Here is a 17,042-nt window from a genome sequence, read left to right as displayed (position 1 = left end):
TTATTGATGCATGTCTCACATCTGACACAGTAGTCAGTTTCTAAATTTTGACAGTAAAAATGACTGTCAGAATTGAGTAGGAAGTATTTGGTGGTGGGAGTAGTCTTATCTCATAATTACATGTACTTTGAAACTTCTTAAGAGGTGTGCGAGCAACCAAAGGCATGTCTTTTGTTAGATGAAGTTGGCTATCTGTGCAGTTGCAGACTCTGTGCCTGGCTCTTGTGTGTCCAGCTGCTGGACACTGTAGTAGCACTGCATGCATATAATGGCCCAAATTTTGAACTCCTGAGTTTGCTATCTTATGGTTATTGTGATAGTTAATATACCTGAGCAGTTCTAGAAAATGACTGATTGTCTCCATGCAAACTGATAAAATAGAATGGCATCCAGAGGGGCACTCTGTGTTTCTGCAGGTTGATGCCTGATCCAGACAGGGTGGTTCCAGGCAGAAGGAAGCATAGATTTGCAGCAAATGACTCTGAGCTCAGCAGGGAGCTTTGTGGCACACAATTTTCTACACACGGTAGAAAATTCCAACAGTTTGGACCCATCTGAGCTTCTCTTCTGGGACAAACTCATAGGTACTATGTGTAATGGAGGTCCTATGTCCCCTTCTCAGCACCAGCCTAAGCAAGGATTTCTTTATTCATAGCAAGGTGATGAGAGCAGAGGTCATGCAGATGCCTGCTGTTAATTTAAGAACTTCATTCCTGGGTGTTCCTTAGCTGTAAGGATATTAAATCAAACGGTTGTTAGGAGGGCAATCTGATCCCACATTATAGAGGAACTCCTCCTCAGCCTCTAAGTGGTCCAAGTTCTCTGTGTATGTTGGAACAGGGGGATGGACTGTAAATGTCAGTATCAGGATCAGTCACCCAATCATGTGAAGGGTAACCTGCAGCTTTGATCCCCCTGTCCAGATTCAGTGAGACATGATTTTGTGTATATTTGTTCTTGATGACCATTGTGTATTTTCTGGTGCACAGGAGCAGCTGAGAAGAGCTCGAAGCATGGAGCTGAAGACCGGACCCAGAATTTCATCATGGCCATGAAGGATCGCATGAAAATCCGGGAGCGGAACAAGCCTGAGATCTTCGACTTGATCAGAGATGTGTTTTGTGAGAGCAAAATGACACATGCTCAGCAGATGAAGACAGTGAAACAGAGTGTGCTTGATGGTACCTCAAAGTGGTCAGCAAAGATCACAATCACTGGTGAGTGGGAGAGTTACAGGTTCCCTTGGTCTCATTTGGGAGCCTCAAGTAAGAGAGTTGGTGTGAAATTAAAACAGAGAAGAAGGGCTCTGACCTCTGTGTCTTTCTACCGAGTGCACATACAGGTAGCTGGTGCAGATAGCCCTGTTGCAGGCACCATAGTGCACCATGAGCTGAGGCTCATCAGAAATGTTCTCATGAGGGATAATCCTGTGTCTCTGACCATTATGAGCTGCTGCTTCATGTGGTAGTTAGACACATTGTCTTGTTGCAGGGTGGTGGTAACCCTTCTCTTTTCATTTCAGTGGTGTGTGCTCAGGGTCTGCAGGCCAAAGACAAGACTGGGTCCAGTGATCCGTATGTAACTGTTCAAGTGGGTAAAACAAAGAAGAGGACAAAAACGATCTTTGGAAATCTGAACCCTGTATGGGAAGAGAAGTTTTACTTGTAAGTGCTCTGACAAGGACTCTCAGTCTCGTGTCATGTTTGTATGATCTGTGCTTTGACAGCTATGTCTTCTCTCTCAGTATGCATTCCCACATCACCTGTAATCTGGGATGGTTCTATTTTTGCTCAGCATTGTGTGTGTGGAGGATTGACATCTTTAGCAATGTACATAGTGCACACCTATTTATCCCATCTGTCTTCCTTGTGTATATACAAATTGTCTGCTTTATGAACACTTCTATACTGATGTTCCTAGAGAATGCTAAAGAGCAAGGAAAATATTTAAATCAGCAGCTATTGTTTCTGGCTAAAAGAATTCCTTGTAATATGAGAGTAACATTTGTGTAAAGGACTAAGGAAACTTCTGTGACCTATGTTCTGGGACCTGTTATTGGTGTTTGGCAACCAAATTTAAAGGTAATTAGCTTTCAGTTTTCAGCTTTTCAGGTAATTTCAGCCTTCAGTGTCTGTGACACCAGCAGCCTCTTATTTTGGTTTTGGAACATCAATGTAACAATAACTCAAAGGAGTTATTGTTGCAAGAGAGAGCTTCCAAGATGACCAATGTATTGATGTCTAAATTGAAAGGAAAGACTGGAGGCCCAATTCTTTAGATAACAGCTATGCTCAAAATATATTGTTCTGTCCTGTTTTTATTGAATAAGTAATCAGTACCCTCAATTTGTCATTGAAGATGTTATAAACTGAAGTGGAGACATGAAATCCAGCAACTGTTTTCTGAGGATCCTGGGTGATCTCATTCAACATCAACAATCTTTATTTCTTTTAATGTGTAAGGTATTGCATTGTAACATCGGTCTCCTTCCTTTCTTTTCCTTCCTGTTCTTTTCTAAACTTCTTGAGGGGAGCTTTCTCTGCAATTTATTTGTGTTTTAAAATCAGTTTTGTATCAGCCCAGCTTTGTCTTTACAATGTGCAGTAGAAAAAAAACTATTTTTAAGTAGTTTTGAACTACTCATTAACATCAGAAAAATCCTACTCCTATTTTGAGTGAGCAAGTCCCTGTCTTTATTTTTAGTTTAATCCAAGGTAACATTTCTGCTTGGTAAGTAGTAAGAATGCTTAGGTCCTGTTTGGATAACTCTAGTCACAATAGCAGCAAGTCTGTGTGGGAGCCTTAAAGACCTTGATTTACCATGCCAAGTAGTTACCATGGTATTTGCAGTGTGCTCCCTTCTAATTTTAGGAGCTGCAGCAAATATTCTGCTTAAAGATAGATAGCAGAGTGTGATAAATGTCACCATTTTAACCATGACACTCTTTAGACTTAATCGCCATGTCTGTGATTCAGCAGATAAGGTGCTCTTGGGCATTAGCATTGATGCTACTTTCTGTCTTTCCTGTAGTGGCTGCCTTCCTTGCCTTGGAATAGCAGGAGGAGATGAAGGAAATGAGCACAGAGTCCACACTGATGGTTGGAGAGCATTCAGTACTGCAGTCAGTGTGTTGTTTCATTAGTAGATGTTGAAGCTCACCTTCTGCTGAATGAGGACAGAGTCATTTAGAAGCATGTGCAGCACTGGTTTTCTACACACCCATGTTTCTATTTTGCATATATGGATCTTTTTGCAGCTTACAGCTCTTCAAGTTCTAAAATTTTCTAACCCATAATCAAATGGAAATTTAAATCAACACATTCAGGCCCAAAATACCCATTATAAACCAGGCTTTTTTTAGAAGAGATTGTCAGGTCAATCAAGAGACTGTCAAATTTTAAAGGGTTGGATGAGGAAGTGTCTTTGACTCTTAGAATGAGGCTAATATCTTGTAGTGAGAGAAAGGTGTGCTGGTAGTTACTGAAAGCCTTGCAATAGACATATGAAAGCTTTGGTGTTCAAAATGGTTAAACAATTCACAAGGAGCAAGAAGTGTAAGTAGAGAGGTCAGGTCAGTTACTAATTTATGTCAGCAGCGCTGGTTTGGTGGACTTGTTCGTAACTTATGTTCATTAGGTGCCTAGTGCCTTCCACATGCTCACAATTCCAGTGTGTTTTCAAAGGTTGTATGTAGAGCCAGAAATCTGTGTGCATCAGTTATTAGAATTATAACACTGTTATTATAACCATGGCATGAATGAGGACACAGATGAGTGACACAGTTCTTTCTACAAGCTCAATAAAGTTTATTACAAGCAGCTGAAATAAGTTGGAAAATTTTTATGTCTCTGGTAGCCTGTTTTTAATAGGGGGTTTTATATTTATTTATGGTGATTGATAGAAAAGTATATAAATTCAAATATTTCTCCCTAAAAATGGCTTTGTTAGTTTTCCATCTATTTTGAGAGAAAAATACTGTGGTAGGTTTGACCCAATTCTAATTCCAGATTTAGAATCATATTTTAGAAAAGGCAAGGTTGAAAATGCTTTGGGTTTCCATTATAAGTGCTTTTTAGGTCATCACTAGCCTCTGTAACTGTAGGCATCTGCTTAGATTAATCACCAGTTCTTGCAGTGTATTCATGTTGCCTGAGCAAGCAATTTCTAGGCTGTTTCTTTCTCAAAGTTGTCTCTTTGTATATTTGCATCTATAGCTTTAGGAAATAGGTTGTTACATAGAGATTTTTGTATATTTCATCAGCATTTGAAGACCTTTGAAAACATAAGGTGTTGATTTTTCTGCTCTGTTCAAAGTGTTGCAGGCTTGATGCAGACTCTGCATATCTGGTGCTTGGCAGCAGGAAGCTTGGTGAAGGACTCCAGCCACTGCTGCAGCACAATGTTCTGTGAACATGCACTAAGGAAACCCCTGCTTTTCTTTGGTCTATATCCCCTTCTCTCTCATAGTATATCCCAGTTTCTTTACCCTAGTTGTGGTGAGTGGGTTTACAGATGTCCTCCTCCATTTGCTGTGTACTTTTCTCCCTTGTGCCCTCACCTCTCTTCCCTTGCCCTCAGTTCTGGCTGGACAGAGGGCAGCATGTCTCCTGCCTGCATCTGGATTCTGAGTTGTATGTAGTGGCTGGTATATGGGAGCCAGCTGGCTGTAGGCTTTCCAAGGACAGCAGGTGGTATGGGTTTCTCTTCTCCATTTAGCTGTTGTTTTTCCACAAAACCTGTTGGAACATAGAAGCTTTCACAGCAAGTCTGCATAACTCTTGCTTCCTTATGAAGCGGTCCAGTAATATGAAAAGGAAGCTATTTTGCCATATTCAATGCAATTAGAACGAGACAGTAATTCTTCATTTAGACATGTTTTAGACTGTTAGTATAAATTACAGGGCTCCTGGAATGTTTTTCTTTAAAGGCTGAAGCTGAGCATCCATTTGTATGGGTTACAATAGCAGACAGTGCTTAGGAAGATAAACCTGACCACAGGGCAATTTCAGTTTTAAAGGAAGAGCTCTGAGGTTGTTTAGAGGCTGCTTTTCCATACCTTTTGTTCAGGGAATGCCATAGTCTTTAAAGACTGTGAATAATAAATGTTATTGCTCTTCCTGGTGTAGGTGCAGAATTACTTGTTCATTTTAGAGTAATATCCCCTTGGAGTTGTATGGTCTGAGTACAGCTGTGTCTAAGCTTTGAATGTTGGATATGAAGTCATTGCCTGAAACAGATTACAATATCTCTGAACAGGTTGCAAAAGGCATGTTATTCTTTCTCACTGCAGAAGAATAAATTAGTTAAAATTAATGCAGGGCCTCTTGCTAGCAGACAGACAGTATTTTACTGGGATGTGCAGAGCCCACATGATATACATACCTGTTAATCCTTTGGGAATGGTGCTACTGCTCAACTAACCACTGGCTGGTTACCCAGAGGCTTCTGTTTGGTTCCACAGTTTTCCTTTCAGCTGCTGAGCATGTTGTCAAGCTCAACATCTTTCAGTTATCCCTGTGATTACATGTGCTGTTCCAAAGCTGTATTTTAGACTTCCCCTTCTGAGATAACTGTGTTTATAACCATTGTAACTCTCCCCCCTCTGACTGCCTTCTCTGTGTAGCAGGGGCCATACAGTTTGTCTTGATTTCTTTAATCTCCAGGTACTGCAAACGCTGAAACTCTGATAATATCTCATTTGTTTCCCTGCTCATTTACCAACAAGAGACTTAAATCTGAATGCAGACCTGATGCCTAGTGGCAAGCACCAGCTGGAAAGCTGAGTTAATGTAGCTAGTGATGTAAAATGGAGAATCACTTTATCTGCTCTTTGCAGTTAGAAGAGCTGTACCATTAATTTGTCAGTTGGTGTTGTAACATTGGGTAACAGCAAATGATTGTACTTGTTCTCCTAAGAAAAGAGCTTAATGTTAGAAGAAAATAAGTGAAAACTCATTTCTTTGTTCTGAGACAGCATTAATGGGCTCTCAGGGCATATTATTGTGCTGTCATGCTTAACTTATAAAGAACAGAGGATTTTCCTTCACTCCTCTTCCACTGATTTTGCCTTTGGTGTTTTTTCCACTGTCCTTTTTTCTCCCTAAAAGAGGAGTCTTGTCATAATTTAAAAATTAACCTTCTCTGAGAAGTTTTTTGCCTTCCATTCCCACTGCAGTTGGCCACAACTGAGCTGCCAATTGGACCCTGCAATGTTTTGACTCTTCATTTGAACCACACTGGAATCCTCCTGCTTTTTCAGCTGCACCATTTCCTAAACCAACTTTTTTTCTGCTCCACCTCTGTATGTTGTTGCAACTTTTTACTGGTCTTTATCATACTGGTTGCTACAACTACTCCTTCCTTTCTCGTTTTCCACAAAATCACTTCTTTTTTTTAGGCTTTGCTCCTCAGAAGCAGAACTGTACTCCTCAAATGATCACAGGTCCTAAAATCTTGCTGATCTGTTCTCTCCTTTGCATTTTCCCACCTCCTGTACTCTCATCCATTGTGTCTGCAAGCAGCTCTGCACTTCTTTCTTTCTTCTTCTCTACCACTGAAATTTATGAAATGTCCCCTGCACTGGACTGTGGAACTTGACAGGCTCTTCTTGAGAACTGTGTCGGCAGAAAGGAAACTGCTCGCAGAATATGGACACACAGACATTCACTAGACTTTTTGAACCATAAATATTTTGGTTCAATATAAAAAAAATACAAAAATACAATAAAACTACTCAATTCTGACCTATGTTAAAATCTGTAAAATGTTGTTGCTTCCTCTGGTCCTCTACTTTCCTTGTATGTTCTTGCTTAAATCTACATGTTGTGTTTTGTCTTTATTAGCCTGTCAGCTCTCCAGGGTAAAATTGGCAAATTCAGAGCAAATATTTTTGTGGTTTTTTTTTTTTTCAAAGAATGACTCATTGGCTCAGAAGTAGTATTCCGGTCATTTCTGGACACTTCCCCTTTTTCTTTCTCTCCACATTTTAAAGGAGATGAGGCACTGACAATGACCTGTCCCAGACCCCTGGCATCATCCAAGCCCATCTGGCCCAGACTTTACAGGTGGACAGAGATCTCAGAACTAAGAATCACTTCCTACAATTTTTTTTCAGAAGTTGGAGCTAGATTAGAGGGATACAAATTGCTAACTTCATTGTGGGAGGAACTACACTGTAAATTCAACAGTTGCTTGTTCTGTTTAGCCACCAGTATACTAATTACTTTGTGTGTGGGCATGTCACTGTGTGAGCAGACCAGAATTAACCACAGCTTCGTGTGCTCTCGTGCTTCCCCTCAGCTGGGCATGGGAAGAGACCCAAATATTGATGGTGTAGGGGATGTGTGTGGGTGCTGGGGCTTCGGTGCTGTGTAAGACTAAAGGGGAACGTGGCAAAGTAGATGGAGGTAGAGAGTGGGATAGCGAGCTTAGCAGAACCAGGCTCAGCAGCTTCCAGTGCAGCAACGACTGGCTTCAGGCAGAAAATCTTAATGGGGGAAGAAAAAATCTGATTTTAATTTTTTGTATAGCTTTTGTATGCTATTTCTGGAAAAGGGTACTTCATTTGGTAGCTTGAGGTGTAAAAGTGAGTTTTGTTATAAAAATGGCACCATTCCAAACACTGAGACAATATGGATAAGAAAGGAAGGGTTTGAGCCATGTACATAGCAAACCTGGTTTCCAGTCTCTTGCTTTCTGAAACTGACCTGAAAGTATTTGGTAATTTCTTCCTTTAGGTGGGGTCACAGACTGTTTCTTTTCTCTGCATGCTCTTGGGAAAAGCTGTGAGAGCTCAGCTTGGGAAGGTGGACAGATATATATGTGCCCACATTGAAATCAAGCTTCATGAAAGCATAACAAGAAGTGGGGCAGGCATCTTGAGAAATGTGCCAGATCTTACATTAATGAGGGGGAGAGCTTGTAGCAGCAGAGCTTGTTTGCCGCAGCAAACAAATCACAGTGTCACTGTCCCAAACTGGAAGCTATTTCTCATTAGTTAGAAAATTCTTACGCATCATCAAGCCCAAGTTTTCCAGTGTTCATGATTCTGTTTTGGGGTCCTCACTGAAAAGTGGACTGGTTTTGACACAACTGTGTTGCTTCACCAAATCAAGGACTGTGGTTCCACAGACTTAGATATTTGATGGTAAGCCACCAGCATAAGGCTTTCAGCTGCAGGGAGCAGGTGATAAAGCTCACTCTCACTCTGGCATGGGACCAGCACAAAGAAAGCAAGCTGAGCAGTCTCTTAAAAACAACAAAGAAAGGTGTGGTAAAATAGAAGCTTTAGTAGCTCAGTAAGTGGAAGTAAGTGGAAGGTTTCCTGTAGGATGTTGCAGTGAGTTATGCTGCTGTCTTTGCATGAAGGATGATAGCCAGCCACCTCAGGAGCGGGGGATGATGCATGTGGGACTGCTGAAGTTAGATTTAGTTTTGAACAGTGAATGTTTTCCTTAAGGAAAGACCACTGGAAGCAAAGAAGGAAGACCAAAGTGGTCCTAGCAAAGAGCTGTCAGCCAGAAGGTGATTTTTGAGGAAGTCAGGAATTAACTTATTGCTACTTGGTAAATGGCACTGTGCACCACTTGTATTTTGAGGCACCCCTGCATTTTTGAACTCTGAGCCTCTACAATACTGCCAGGCTGTACAGTAGTGCACCGTGTCAGGAACAGAGGATTTCTTTCACATGCTTAGGCTGTATTGGTAGCAGACATGGCAAAGCACTTGGATAAATTTGAGAGCTACAAAGAGCAGCTACAATACCAACCATTGTCTGCTTGTGAACACTTGTTTGCATGGTTTTGTTGGGGAAGACATTCTTGAAGTAAAGGAGGAGGAAGAGGAGAGTGAAGATAGGAGACAAATATCCAACTTCTTTTATTCGGAACTCTAAATACAGATTTGATTGCACAGCAAAGGCAGGGAACAGCAATGGCTCTGCCTGTGATCCGAGCTGCGTGGAATTGCCTTTAACCTTGTCCATTTAATTCCCAGCTATTATTCTCTACTGGAAATATCAGTAGGAGCTGCATGGATGTCTGTTAAATGTTGTCCTGAATCACAATGGCGCAAGAGCCCAAATGGCTTCTTGGCAGAGAGCATGCTCATAGCCAACCACTGCCACATCCTATTGACCAGGCTTAGCAGAGCTCTTCTGACCCATTTCTTCTTTCTCCCTGTTGCTTAGCAACAGATACAGCATGTTAATGTTAAAAAGGCTGGAAAACAGGCCTTCAAGCAGCAGTTGCCCGTTTTCATAGGTTTTATTTGCTTGAGGATAGACATTTGTAGTGGTTATGGTGAGTAATCACCCTTGTCATGGTCTCATATGAGCATTCAAATTGCTTTATTGCATGCCCTGTAAATGAGCAGAGCTGTTATAATATGGTTCTACCCACTTCTGGCATCCAAAAGCTTGTTTGGATCTACAAAAGGTATCTGAAAGACCTGAAAAAGAGGAAGAATCTGTAAATCATGTGTAAATCAGCACTGGAGGGTGCTGATTCATGAAACAGTAAGCTGCTTCTTTTAATGGAAATGTCTTTATTGATCTGCCCAGAGCACAAAGTATCAGTCTAAGCTGTGAATAATAGGAAGAATCAATTCTAGTAATTAAATACCAATGTTCTAACTACTGTATCACACCCATTCCCCTCAGGCAGTGTGGTGTATCATCTGATTGTATTGTATTATGCATTGATACACTACTGCTGTGTGACTGTCTTGAAGTAAGAGATCTACCTCCATCTGAGCTATGTATCCTTTGTTAGAAACCAGCACAAAGGGTGTTCATCACAGGTCTTCACTGTGCTAACCTAGAAACTGCATAAAGACAGGTGGCCCTTACAGCCTTCAGCTGAACAGGAGGCCATTGATGGAGAGAGCTGTTGAAACCAGTTAGATGCTGATTGTCATTTTTGGCGGGGGTGTATGCTGGCATTAAGCAGCCTAGCTATCCTCAGCCTTCTGTGGGCTTCACAGCAAAACTGACAGCTGTGAGAGAATTCCCAAGTTCTGTGAGCTGCCGCTGAGAGTGAGGACAAGCAGCAGAGTCACAGCCACTTGGGAAGTCAGAAGTTGGTGGCTGAGGTTGGGGCAAGGGCGGTTGTTCAGCCTGCATTTGGAGTGCATTATCTGCCATGTCACAGGAGCATTTTAGAGTGCACCAACAAGTTGTTGTGTAATTCATATCAGACACTCCACTTTTGAATAAATATGCATTGTTTACACTTTGCTAATCAGCATCTCTCTGATGTTGGAGGAGTAGGTCAAGAGGAATACAGAGCATGTAGCAAATAAATGTTGGCTGCATTGTGAACTCAAAAAATTACATTTTCTCTTGTTTGCAGTGAGTGCCATAATTCCTCTGATCGGATCAAGGTGCGAGTGTGGGATGAAGATGATGACATCAAGTCTCGTGTCAAGCAGAGGCTGAAACGCGAGTCGGATGATTTCCTGGGGCAAACAATCATTGAAGTTCGCACTCTGAGTGGAGAAATGGATGTGTGGTACAACCTTGGTGAGCAGGGACTTGGGACTGAAAATGTGTCATGTTGGTCTGGGAATGTTTGAGAGCACTTGGATGTGTGTGGACTTTTTGCAAGGGAAGAAAAGTTTACATGGTTTCAAGGGCATATGATACTGCTGCAAAGCAGCTGCAAAGCTGATCCCAGTTAGAAGGGAGTGTAGTATGTCAGAAGGTTAATGTTTTTTCTCTGTCAGCCATTGAAAAGTAGAATGGGAGAAATGCTTGGAGCAAGATTCTATTCCACTTCTGCTGGAGACATGTTGTCCAGTGTTCTTTTTCTTGGTGTCAACACAAGCATTTTACCAGTCTGTAAGAACATCAGGTGCACTGCACTGGGCTAATAAATTGTTGAGATCTTTTCCAGTGACTGTTGTAGAAAGTACCAGCCAGCAAGCGACCAGATGGAGGTGAGTTGATGGGCACTATGGACCTGTCATCTCCTAGGAGATCCAAAATCTTCTTCCAGCAGCTCCCAGGAGTTCAAGGCTATGGTGAGGTTAGGGACAAATTCCACATCAGTCATCTGTTCTCAGAAAAGGAATATGTCCTTGGTGCTTTGAGTTCAGCTGACTGAATCCAAGACCCTGTAGCACGTTTGGTGGCAGAAAGGCTGTCTTATGTGTAAAAATGTACATAGTTTTAATTAAGTGTGTCATATTGAGGATGTATCATGGCAGTTGTCTTGTTCATGTCTGCTTAGTATTATTCAGTGTTTTGAAAGAAAAGAGAAAGTTTTCTCTGTGGTGACCGAGCCCAAGGTTCCAGCAGTATTTTTTGCCGGTGTTGTCACCCTGAGATGGCTGTGCTCTGAACATGAACAATGCATATAATTGCTGATGGTTTTGCCTTCTAGAGAAGCGAACAGATAAGTCTGCAGTGTCCGGGGCTATTCGCCTGCAAATCAGTGTGGAGATCAAAGGCGAGGAGAAAGTGGCTCCCTATCATGTTCAGTATACTTGCCTTCATGAGGTAAGAAGTGGGGACATCTGTTCATTCTGGCTACTGAAAAAGCAATTTTCTGACCTTTATTTCCTTGAAATGTTCCTCTTTGCACTAGGTGAGCTTTCTTTTCCCTGCCATGCAGGCCTGGTAACACACTGAATCATCAAACCCACATTTGTCAGAGAGGTAAAGGCAGCTTTAAGCTGTTTCCCCCACACTGGTGACTGGCTGGCTCAGTCTGTCCCACTGTCACAGCTCTGCTACTGTCAGGCAGAGATCAGGCTTTGCTTCCACTCAGAGCCCATGTTGAGTTTAAGGTGGAGAAACCTCTGAATTTCCTTGAGGGATGTTTCAACGTGTGTTGCACCTCTGTCTTTCTTTAGAGGAAGCATACTAAAATGCATTATGAATAAATTCTGATTGAGAAGGGAGTCTCTGTCTTGGGCTATTGAGTGATGCAGGTATCGGTGGTATAAATTCTTCTGTGCTGCTGCAGTGGTGTATAGTTATGAACAGCTGCTGGGGAACAGGAGATTAACCTGAGGTTTCTGGGTACTGACCTGTCTCAGTGGATGGACTGAGCTGGACAGGCAGTGCTGCAGAAGTTGGAAGAAATCCAAAGATGATATGTGAGAAAGACTAAAGGGAAAACCTTGTCTTGGAGAGATGCCCAGTCTATCTGTGTCAAAGAAATGGCAGACAGCAGGATCAGTCTCAAAAGTGCCGGAATAAGGAGGAGTAGTCAGAGCCCTGTATACAAAAATATCCTGAGGTCAGTGAGGGTTAAGCAAATTCATTTTACACAGGGAAGGACAGTTGTATCACAGAGGGGAATGTTCATCTACAGGAGCAGCATATTTATCCAGACACTGAGCTGGGTGAGCTCTCTGGTGTCTTCTGGCCTTACCAGGGAGCTCTCTGCAAGATAAATATGAAGCTCAGAAAGTAGGCTTATTTTAGTAGGCTATGTTGTGTCCTTCAGTTCATATTTATTGTTTTTTATTTCAGTGATAGCTACTATTTGGTAACCTGTTTTGGTTTTATCCTTTGAACATGCATGATGGCTTGCTGCTCTTTTTTTTTGCAAATAGGTATCTTTTCAACTATCACCTTTTTTCTTTTGTGTATTATAAAATGAAGATGATTTACAGCAAGAATATAATCAGGAAAAATAGTACTGTAAAGCAGAGTCCCCTAGCTACTAATGAGATCATTAGACTTTTGCATCGCTTACTGTAGGGAGCCAGCTGTCTGAAAGACTGATGAATCTGTAAGGGACATGGATTTGAAGATTACTGAGAAACACACTGAGTTGCATATGCAATTTCTGCATAGCAATGGTAGCTGAAAACTTCTGCAGTGTTAGATAAAGTGAAAGGTTATGTTGAATAATAATGCAAGTGTCTAGTTGTTAGGGGTGATCTTAAGGGTATCTTTTTCAGGAAAAGAAATCTGTTTGGACTGTTCTGTATAATAATTACCATGCTGATACAGAGCTGTTATGTCAGCTAGTTTAAATAGCTTGTCCAAATTATGGCATTTTCATTCTGAGGACAGAAATGCATAGGTTTCAGGAAAACTAATTAGTGTATGGTTTTAGTGCACTGAAGCACTCTTCTGCATCATTCACATTGTCTGCTAGGTAAAGCTGTAGGTACGCATGTGAAAAATTCAGCTATGAGATTCTTTCAAGAAGAAAAGAAGGTAAAAGCAGAAAATACAGAGTGGGCAGGGGAAAAAAGAGGAGGATAACAAAGAAATTTGTGTTAGTGCCACCACCTCAACAGTTCCACACTCTTCATGAATCTTACTTAGTGGCTTCAGCAGCCTCGCATACCAACTTGTTCCTGTTTTGTTTTTCAGAACCTCTTTCACCATCTCACAGATGTGCAAGGGAATGGGGTGGTGAAGATCCCTGATGCCAAAGGAGATGATGCATGGAAGGTGTATTTTGATGAGACAGCCCAAGAGATTGTGGATGAATTTGCGATGCGTTATGGCATTGAGTCAATATACCAGGCCATGACGTAAGATGCATTTCCTGTGTTCCTTAGTGCAGATAATTAGTGTAACTAATTGATGTAACCCTCGCTGTTTAGCAGATGAAGTGTATCAGTAATGGAAAGCTTGGCAGTGACTGCTGCTCCTTATGGGGCTTACTGTGAATAGGAAGAGACTTCCTGTCTTTGAATCACTGGTGTCCTTAAAGTCTAGAAATTACTGTCTACCGTTTCTGTTTTGAGACTCTTGAATCTCTCTTTGAGAGCTCTTCGGTTTAAAAGGTGTTCCTCAAGGTTCTCACTGAAGATTTCTGATAATACAAGAGCAGATGAGGTTTTGTGGAAGCATTTGTCCTACATGTCTGTTTTGGCAAGTGTTACAGTCCTTTGAAGTGACTAATTTTCCAGGTGCTGCTGAAAGCACTTACAGGAAGTTTGAGTAATGGTGCCACTGATTTGTCCTCTTTGGACAAATCAGGCTAATGCAGTTCTGTATCTTCAAAGAACTTTTTCCTTGTCACTATACTCTTACTTGGATTTGAGATTAGTCATTCTTCCTCTTAAAGACTAGTATTGCTATGCTTAGCTCATTTCTTATTTCAAACGTAATATAAAATGTAGCAGACAAAAGTGAACTTCTTCACATTAGAAGCTGGAAGTTTTGGGTTACGGGTCCTTAGATGAGTTGTGAGCTGTACTTATGTCACCTTGCAAGCAGCTTTTCTGTCTATTGGTTTAAGCCAAAATGGAAAAGAATTGGCAGGTTTCTGTAGAGGTCTAGTCACTGCTTATAGCAGGGCTAACTTGGAAGTTGGACTAGGCTGCTCAGGGATGTGAAAAATTTCCATAGATGAAGGTCTGCCACCTCTTTGATGAGATCCTCACTCCTCACAGCTTCTCTTCTTAAAGCTAAACAAAGCCATTTCGTGTGCTTATATTTACCCAGTGCCTAAATGACCAATTGGTACATAAATGTCATGTAACAAGCATGATTTTAAACTTGAAGGTAAATTTGGGATAGGTAAAAGGATGAAATCTTTTACAGTGAGGGTGGTGAAACAGTGGCTGGATAGGCAAGGGTGCCCAGAGAGGTGGTCGATGTCCTATCCCTGGAATATTCAAGGTCATGTTGAATGGGGTTTTGAGCAACCTGGTGTGGTTGAGAGGGTCCCTGATCACTGCCGAGATTGGACTAGATGACCTTTAAAGGTCCCCTCCAACCCAAACTATTCTGTGATTCTATGAGTCCCTCAGGGAAAAGTTACCTTTCAAAAGAAGTTCCCAGATCTAATCTGAGAACTCCATGAGTACTTCTGCACAAAAATGGTCCATGTTTTCTGCCTTCTAGAATGAACTTTACTTCCCATTTCTCATGATATAAGACCTCTTAATCTCCGATTTTTTATTTCTTTTTTTAGGTCTAACAGATTTTTTTATAATTTTTTAAATCATTTCACAAGCCTGGATGCTCCTAGCATAATTTTAAGATTTCCTGGAGGAGGGTTCCTTGCATTTAATGATAGAATGGGAAAATGCAAATGAGCATGCACACTTCATCCAGGCTGGATGGGTTAGCCATAAGGAATCACATATCAGTGCAGCACAGAAATACTAGTGTGTACTCTCACTGGACATTAATGCTTTCCAGCTGCTGCTGCCTCAGGAGACCTCAGAACCTGCGTCTGCTTCAGGCAGCAGCAAATCATGTCAATTTCTTTGTGTTAGGCTTGGTTCTAGGAATTGGCATCAGGACCCAGGGCATTGCTAAGTCATGTAGTGTTGGCAACAAATGGCTGGGAAGCTGTTTTATGATCTGGAAATGGCTGCAGTGAAGGGATTTCTCTTTGTTTTGAGCTGTTGTCTAGATGACATCTTTCTGAATAAAAACTCTGAGATGCTGGAGTTCTATAAAGTGATGAAACGTAACTTACATCTGTTCATGTTGCCTGCCAGCAGAAGGGGTCTATTAAAGGGATAAAGTCAAGTCCTACTGCACAAAAGATACTAGCATGACTTACATCACTGTCCTTTTTGCAGGCATTTTGCATGTCTCTCCTCTAAATACATGTGCCCAGGCGTGCCAGCTGTGATGAGCACCTTACTTGCCAATATCAATGCTTATTATGCACACACCACTGCCTCCACAAATGTGTCTGCTTCGGACCGTTTTGCAGCCTCCAATTTTGGGGTAGGTTTGTATGTTTGGTGATGTTGCATAGACTTCTTAAATTTGCCTAGAGTGCTTCCAACCTTCAGTAAATAACTTGTTCTGTTTAAGGAACATTAAATTTATGAGGAGTTGGAAGCAGTGGAACTCTTCTACACCAGGCAGAGAGCATGGGTTTATTGTCTTCATCATCACACATTTCAGATATCAATCAGTATAATGCATTGTTTATTCTTTGTGTTCACATTACAGTGGAGCACAGATGGTATGGAATGAGCAAACAATACTAGCTCTGCATGTTAGTGCTGTTGGTAAAATATACCATGTGATGTGGTAATTTCAGAACTTTTTTTTTTAAAAACAGCTACTGCTTTAAGAAAAACAAAAAAAGCAGCACCACAAAAGAAGTCAATCTCCTTAACGGTTAAAGTGTTTTGCATATAACTTGTGGTGGAGTTGAGCATGCTGGAAAAGTATTTAGAAAAGCTCATGCTTCCCATCAGATTGAGAATTTATTAATAGATTGAGGCAGTGTTCACAATGCCAAATCAGAATTCAGTAGAGAGACCTGACCTCAAGAAGTTATGTCACAAGAAGCTGTAGTACTTGTCACTTAAATAGATAAGATCATAGAGCTGTATCATTGCTCTGAATTAGACCCTTTTCTGCCTGTAATATATTCATCTCTGAATAAGTATTTTCTCTCAGATACAAGTTTAGTGTAAATTGCAGAAGGAAAGTCAAAATAGTTTCTGTTCTGCCTCTACTTCAGGGTGATAATGGAGTGTTTTTCCTGACAGTTCTGATGTTTCACAATCTTCAGAAATAATTACAGTTTACAAGTAAATCCAAGAATCAAAAGTAAATACTGTTTGCACAGTGCCATGTATCCATACTGCTTTCTTCTGCTCTCATGAGATCTGAAACTGATTACCTGATACCTTGCTGCTTACTCTGAACATTGATTGGACAGTGGTGATATGTGAATGTTTATTGGTGTTTCCTGCTCAACAGAAAGAACGATTTGTGAAGCTTCTGGATCAGCTTCATAATTCACTTCGGATTGATCTCTCAATGTACAGGGTGAGTCGGAATAAACAAGATCCTTTCAGGTGTTCTCGTGGACATAGGGGAAACACACCATTTGGTTTTCTCTTACATTTCTAACTTCTTGCATAGTTTTAAGTGTCTTAAGGAATTGTCATGACAAGCTTGTTTCTCAAATGTGCCATTTTGTTTTCCTCATGGATAGAACCTAGACCTTTCTTTTTTAATTCTACTGTAATTTCCTCAAGATTTCTGAAATATTTTGAGCGTTGTGAACTGTGCTAATCTCTGATACTTGCCCAGAAGTTTCCAATCCAAACTGGATTGGATTAAATAATTTTAATTACTATTGTCAGC

At 41.1% G+C, this 17,042-nt stretch overlaps 1 protein-coding gene across 8 annotated transcripts in view; it reads left to right on the top strand.

Moving 5' to 3' along the window:
- The window catches only part of UNC13B (unc-13 homolog B), a 208,741-nt gene that overhangs the window by 136,494 nt on the left and 55,205 nt on the right, over positions 1 to 17,042 (top strand). For all 8 annotated transcript variants that reach the window (XM_014257005.2, XM_088054006.1, XM_014257004.2 and 5 more), the window contains 7 exons: positions 990 to 1,217; positions 1,523 to 1,664; positions 10,351 to 10,520; positions 11,383 to 11,498; positions 13,335 to 13,498; positions 15,509 to 15,659; positions 16,653 to 16,721. In XM_014257005.2, coding sequence (XP_014112480.2) covers positions 990 to 1,217; positions 1,523 to 1,664; positions 10,351 to 10,520; positions 11,383 to 11,498; positions 13,335 to 13,498; positions 15,509 to 15,659; positions 16,653 to 16,721 — 1,040 coding nt within the window. The remainder of the gene's footprint in view (positions 1 to 989; positions 1,218 to 1,522; positions 1,665 to 10,350; positions 10,521 to 11,382; positions 11,499 to 13,334; positions 13,499 to 15,508; positions 15,660 to 16,652; positions 16,722 to 17,042) is intronic.

This window comes from Pseudopodoces humilis, chromosome 4 (assembly GCF_049639895.1).
Source record: "Pseudopodoces humilis isolate 2021_Gansu_Grassland_sample_001 chromosome 4, ASM4963989v1, whole genome shotgun sequence".
NCBI lineage: Eukaryota > Metazoa > Chordata > Aves > Passeriformes > Paridae > Pseudopodoces > Pseudopodoces humilis.
This window is presented reverse-complemented; position numbering and strand designations above follow the sequence as displayed.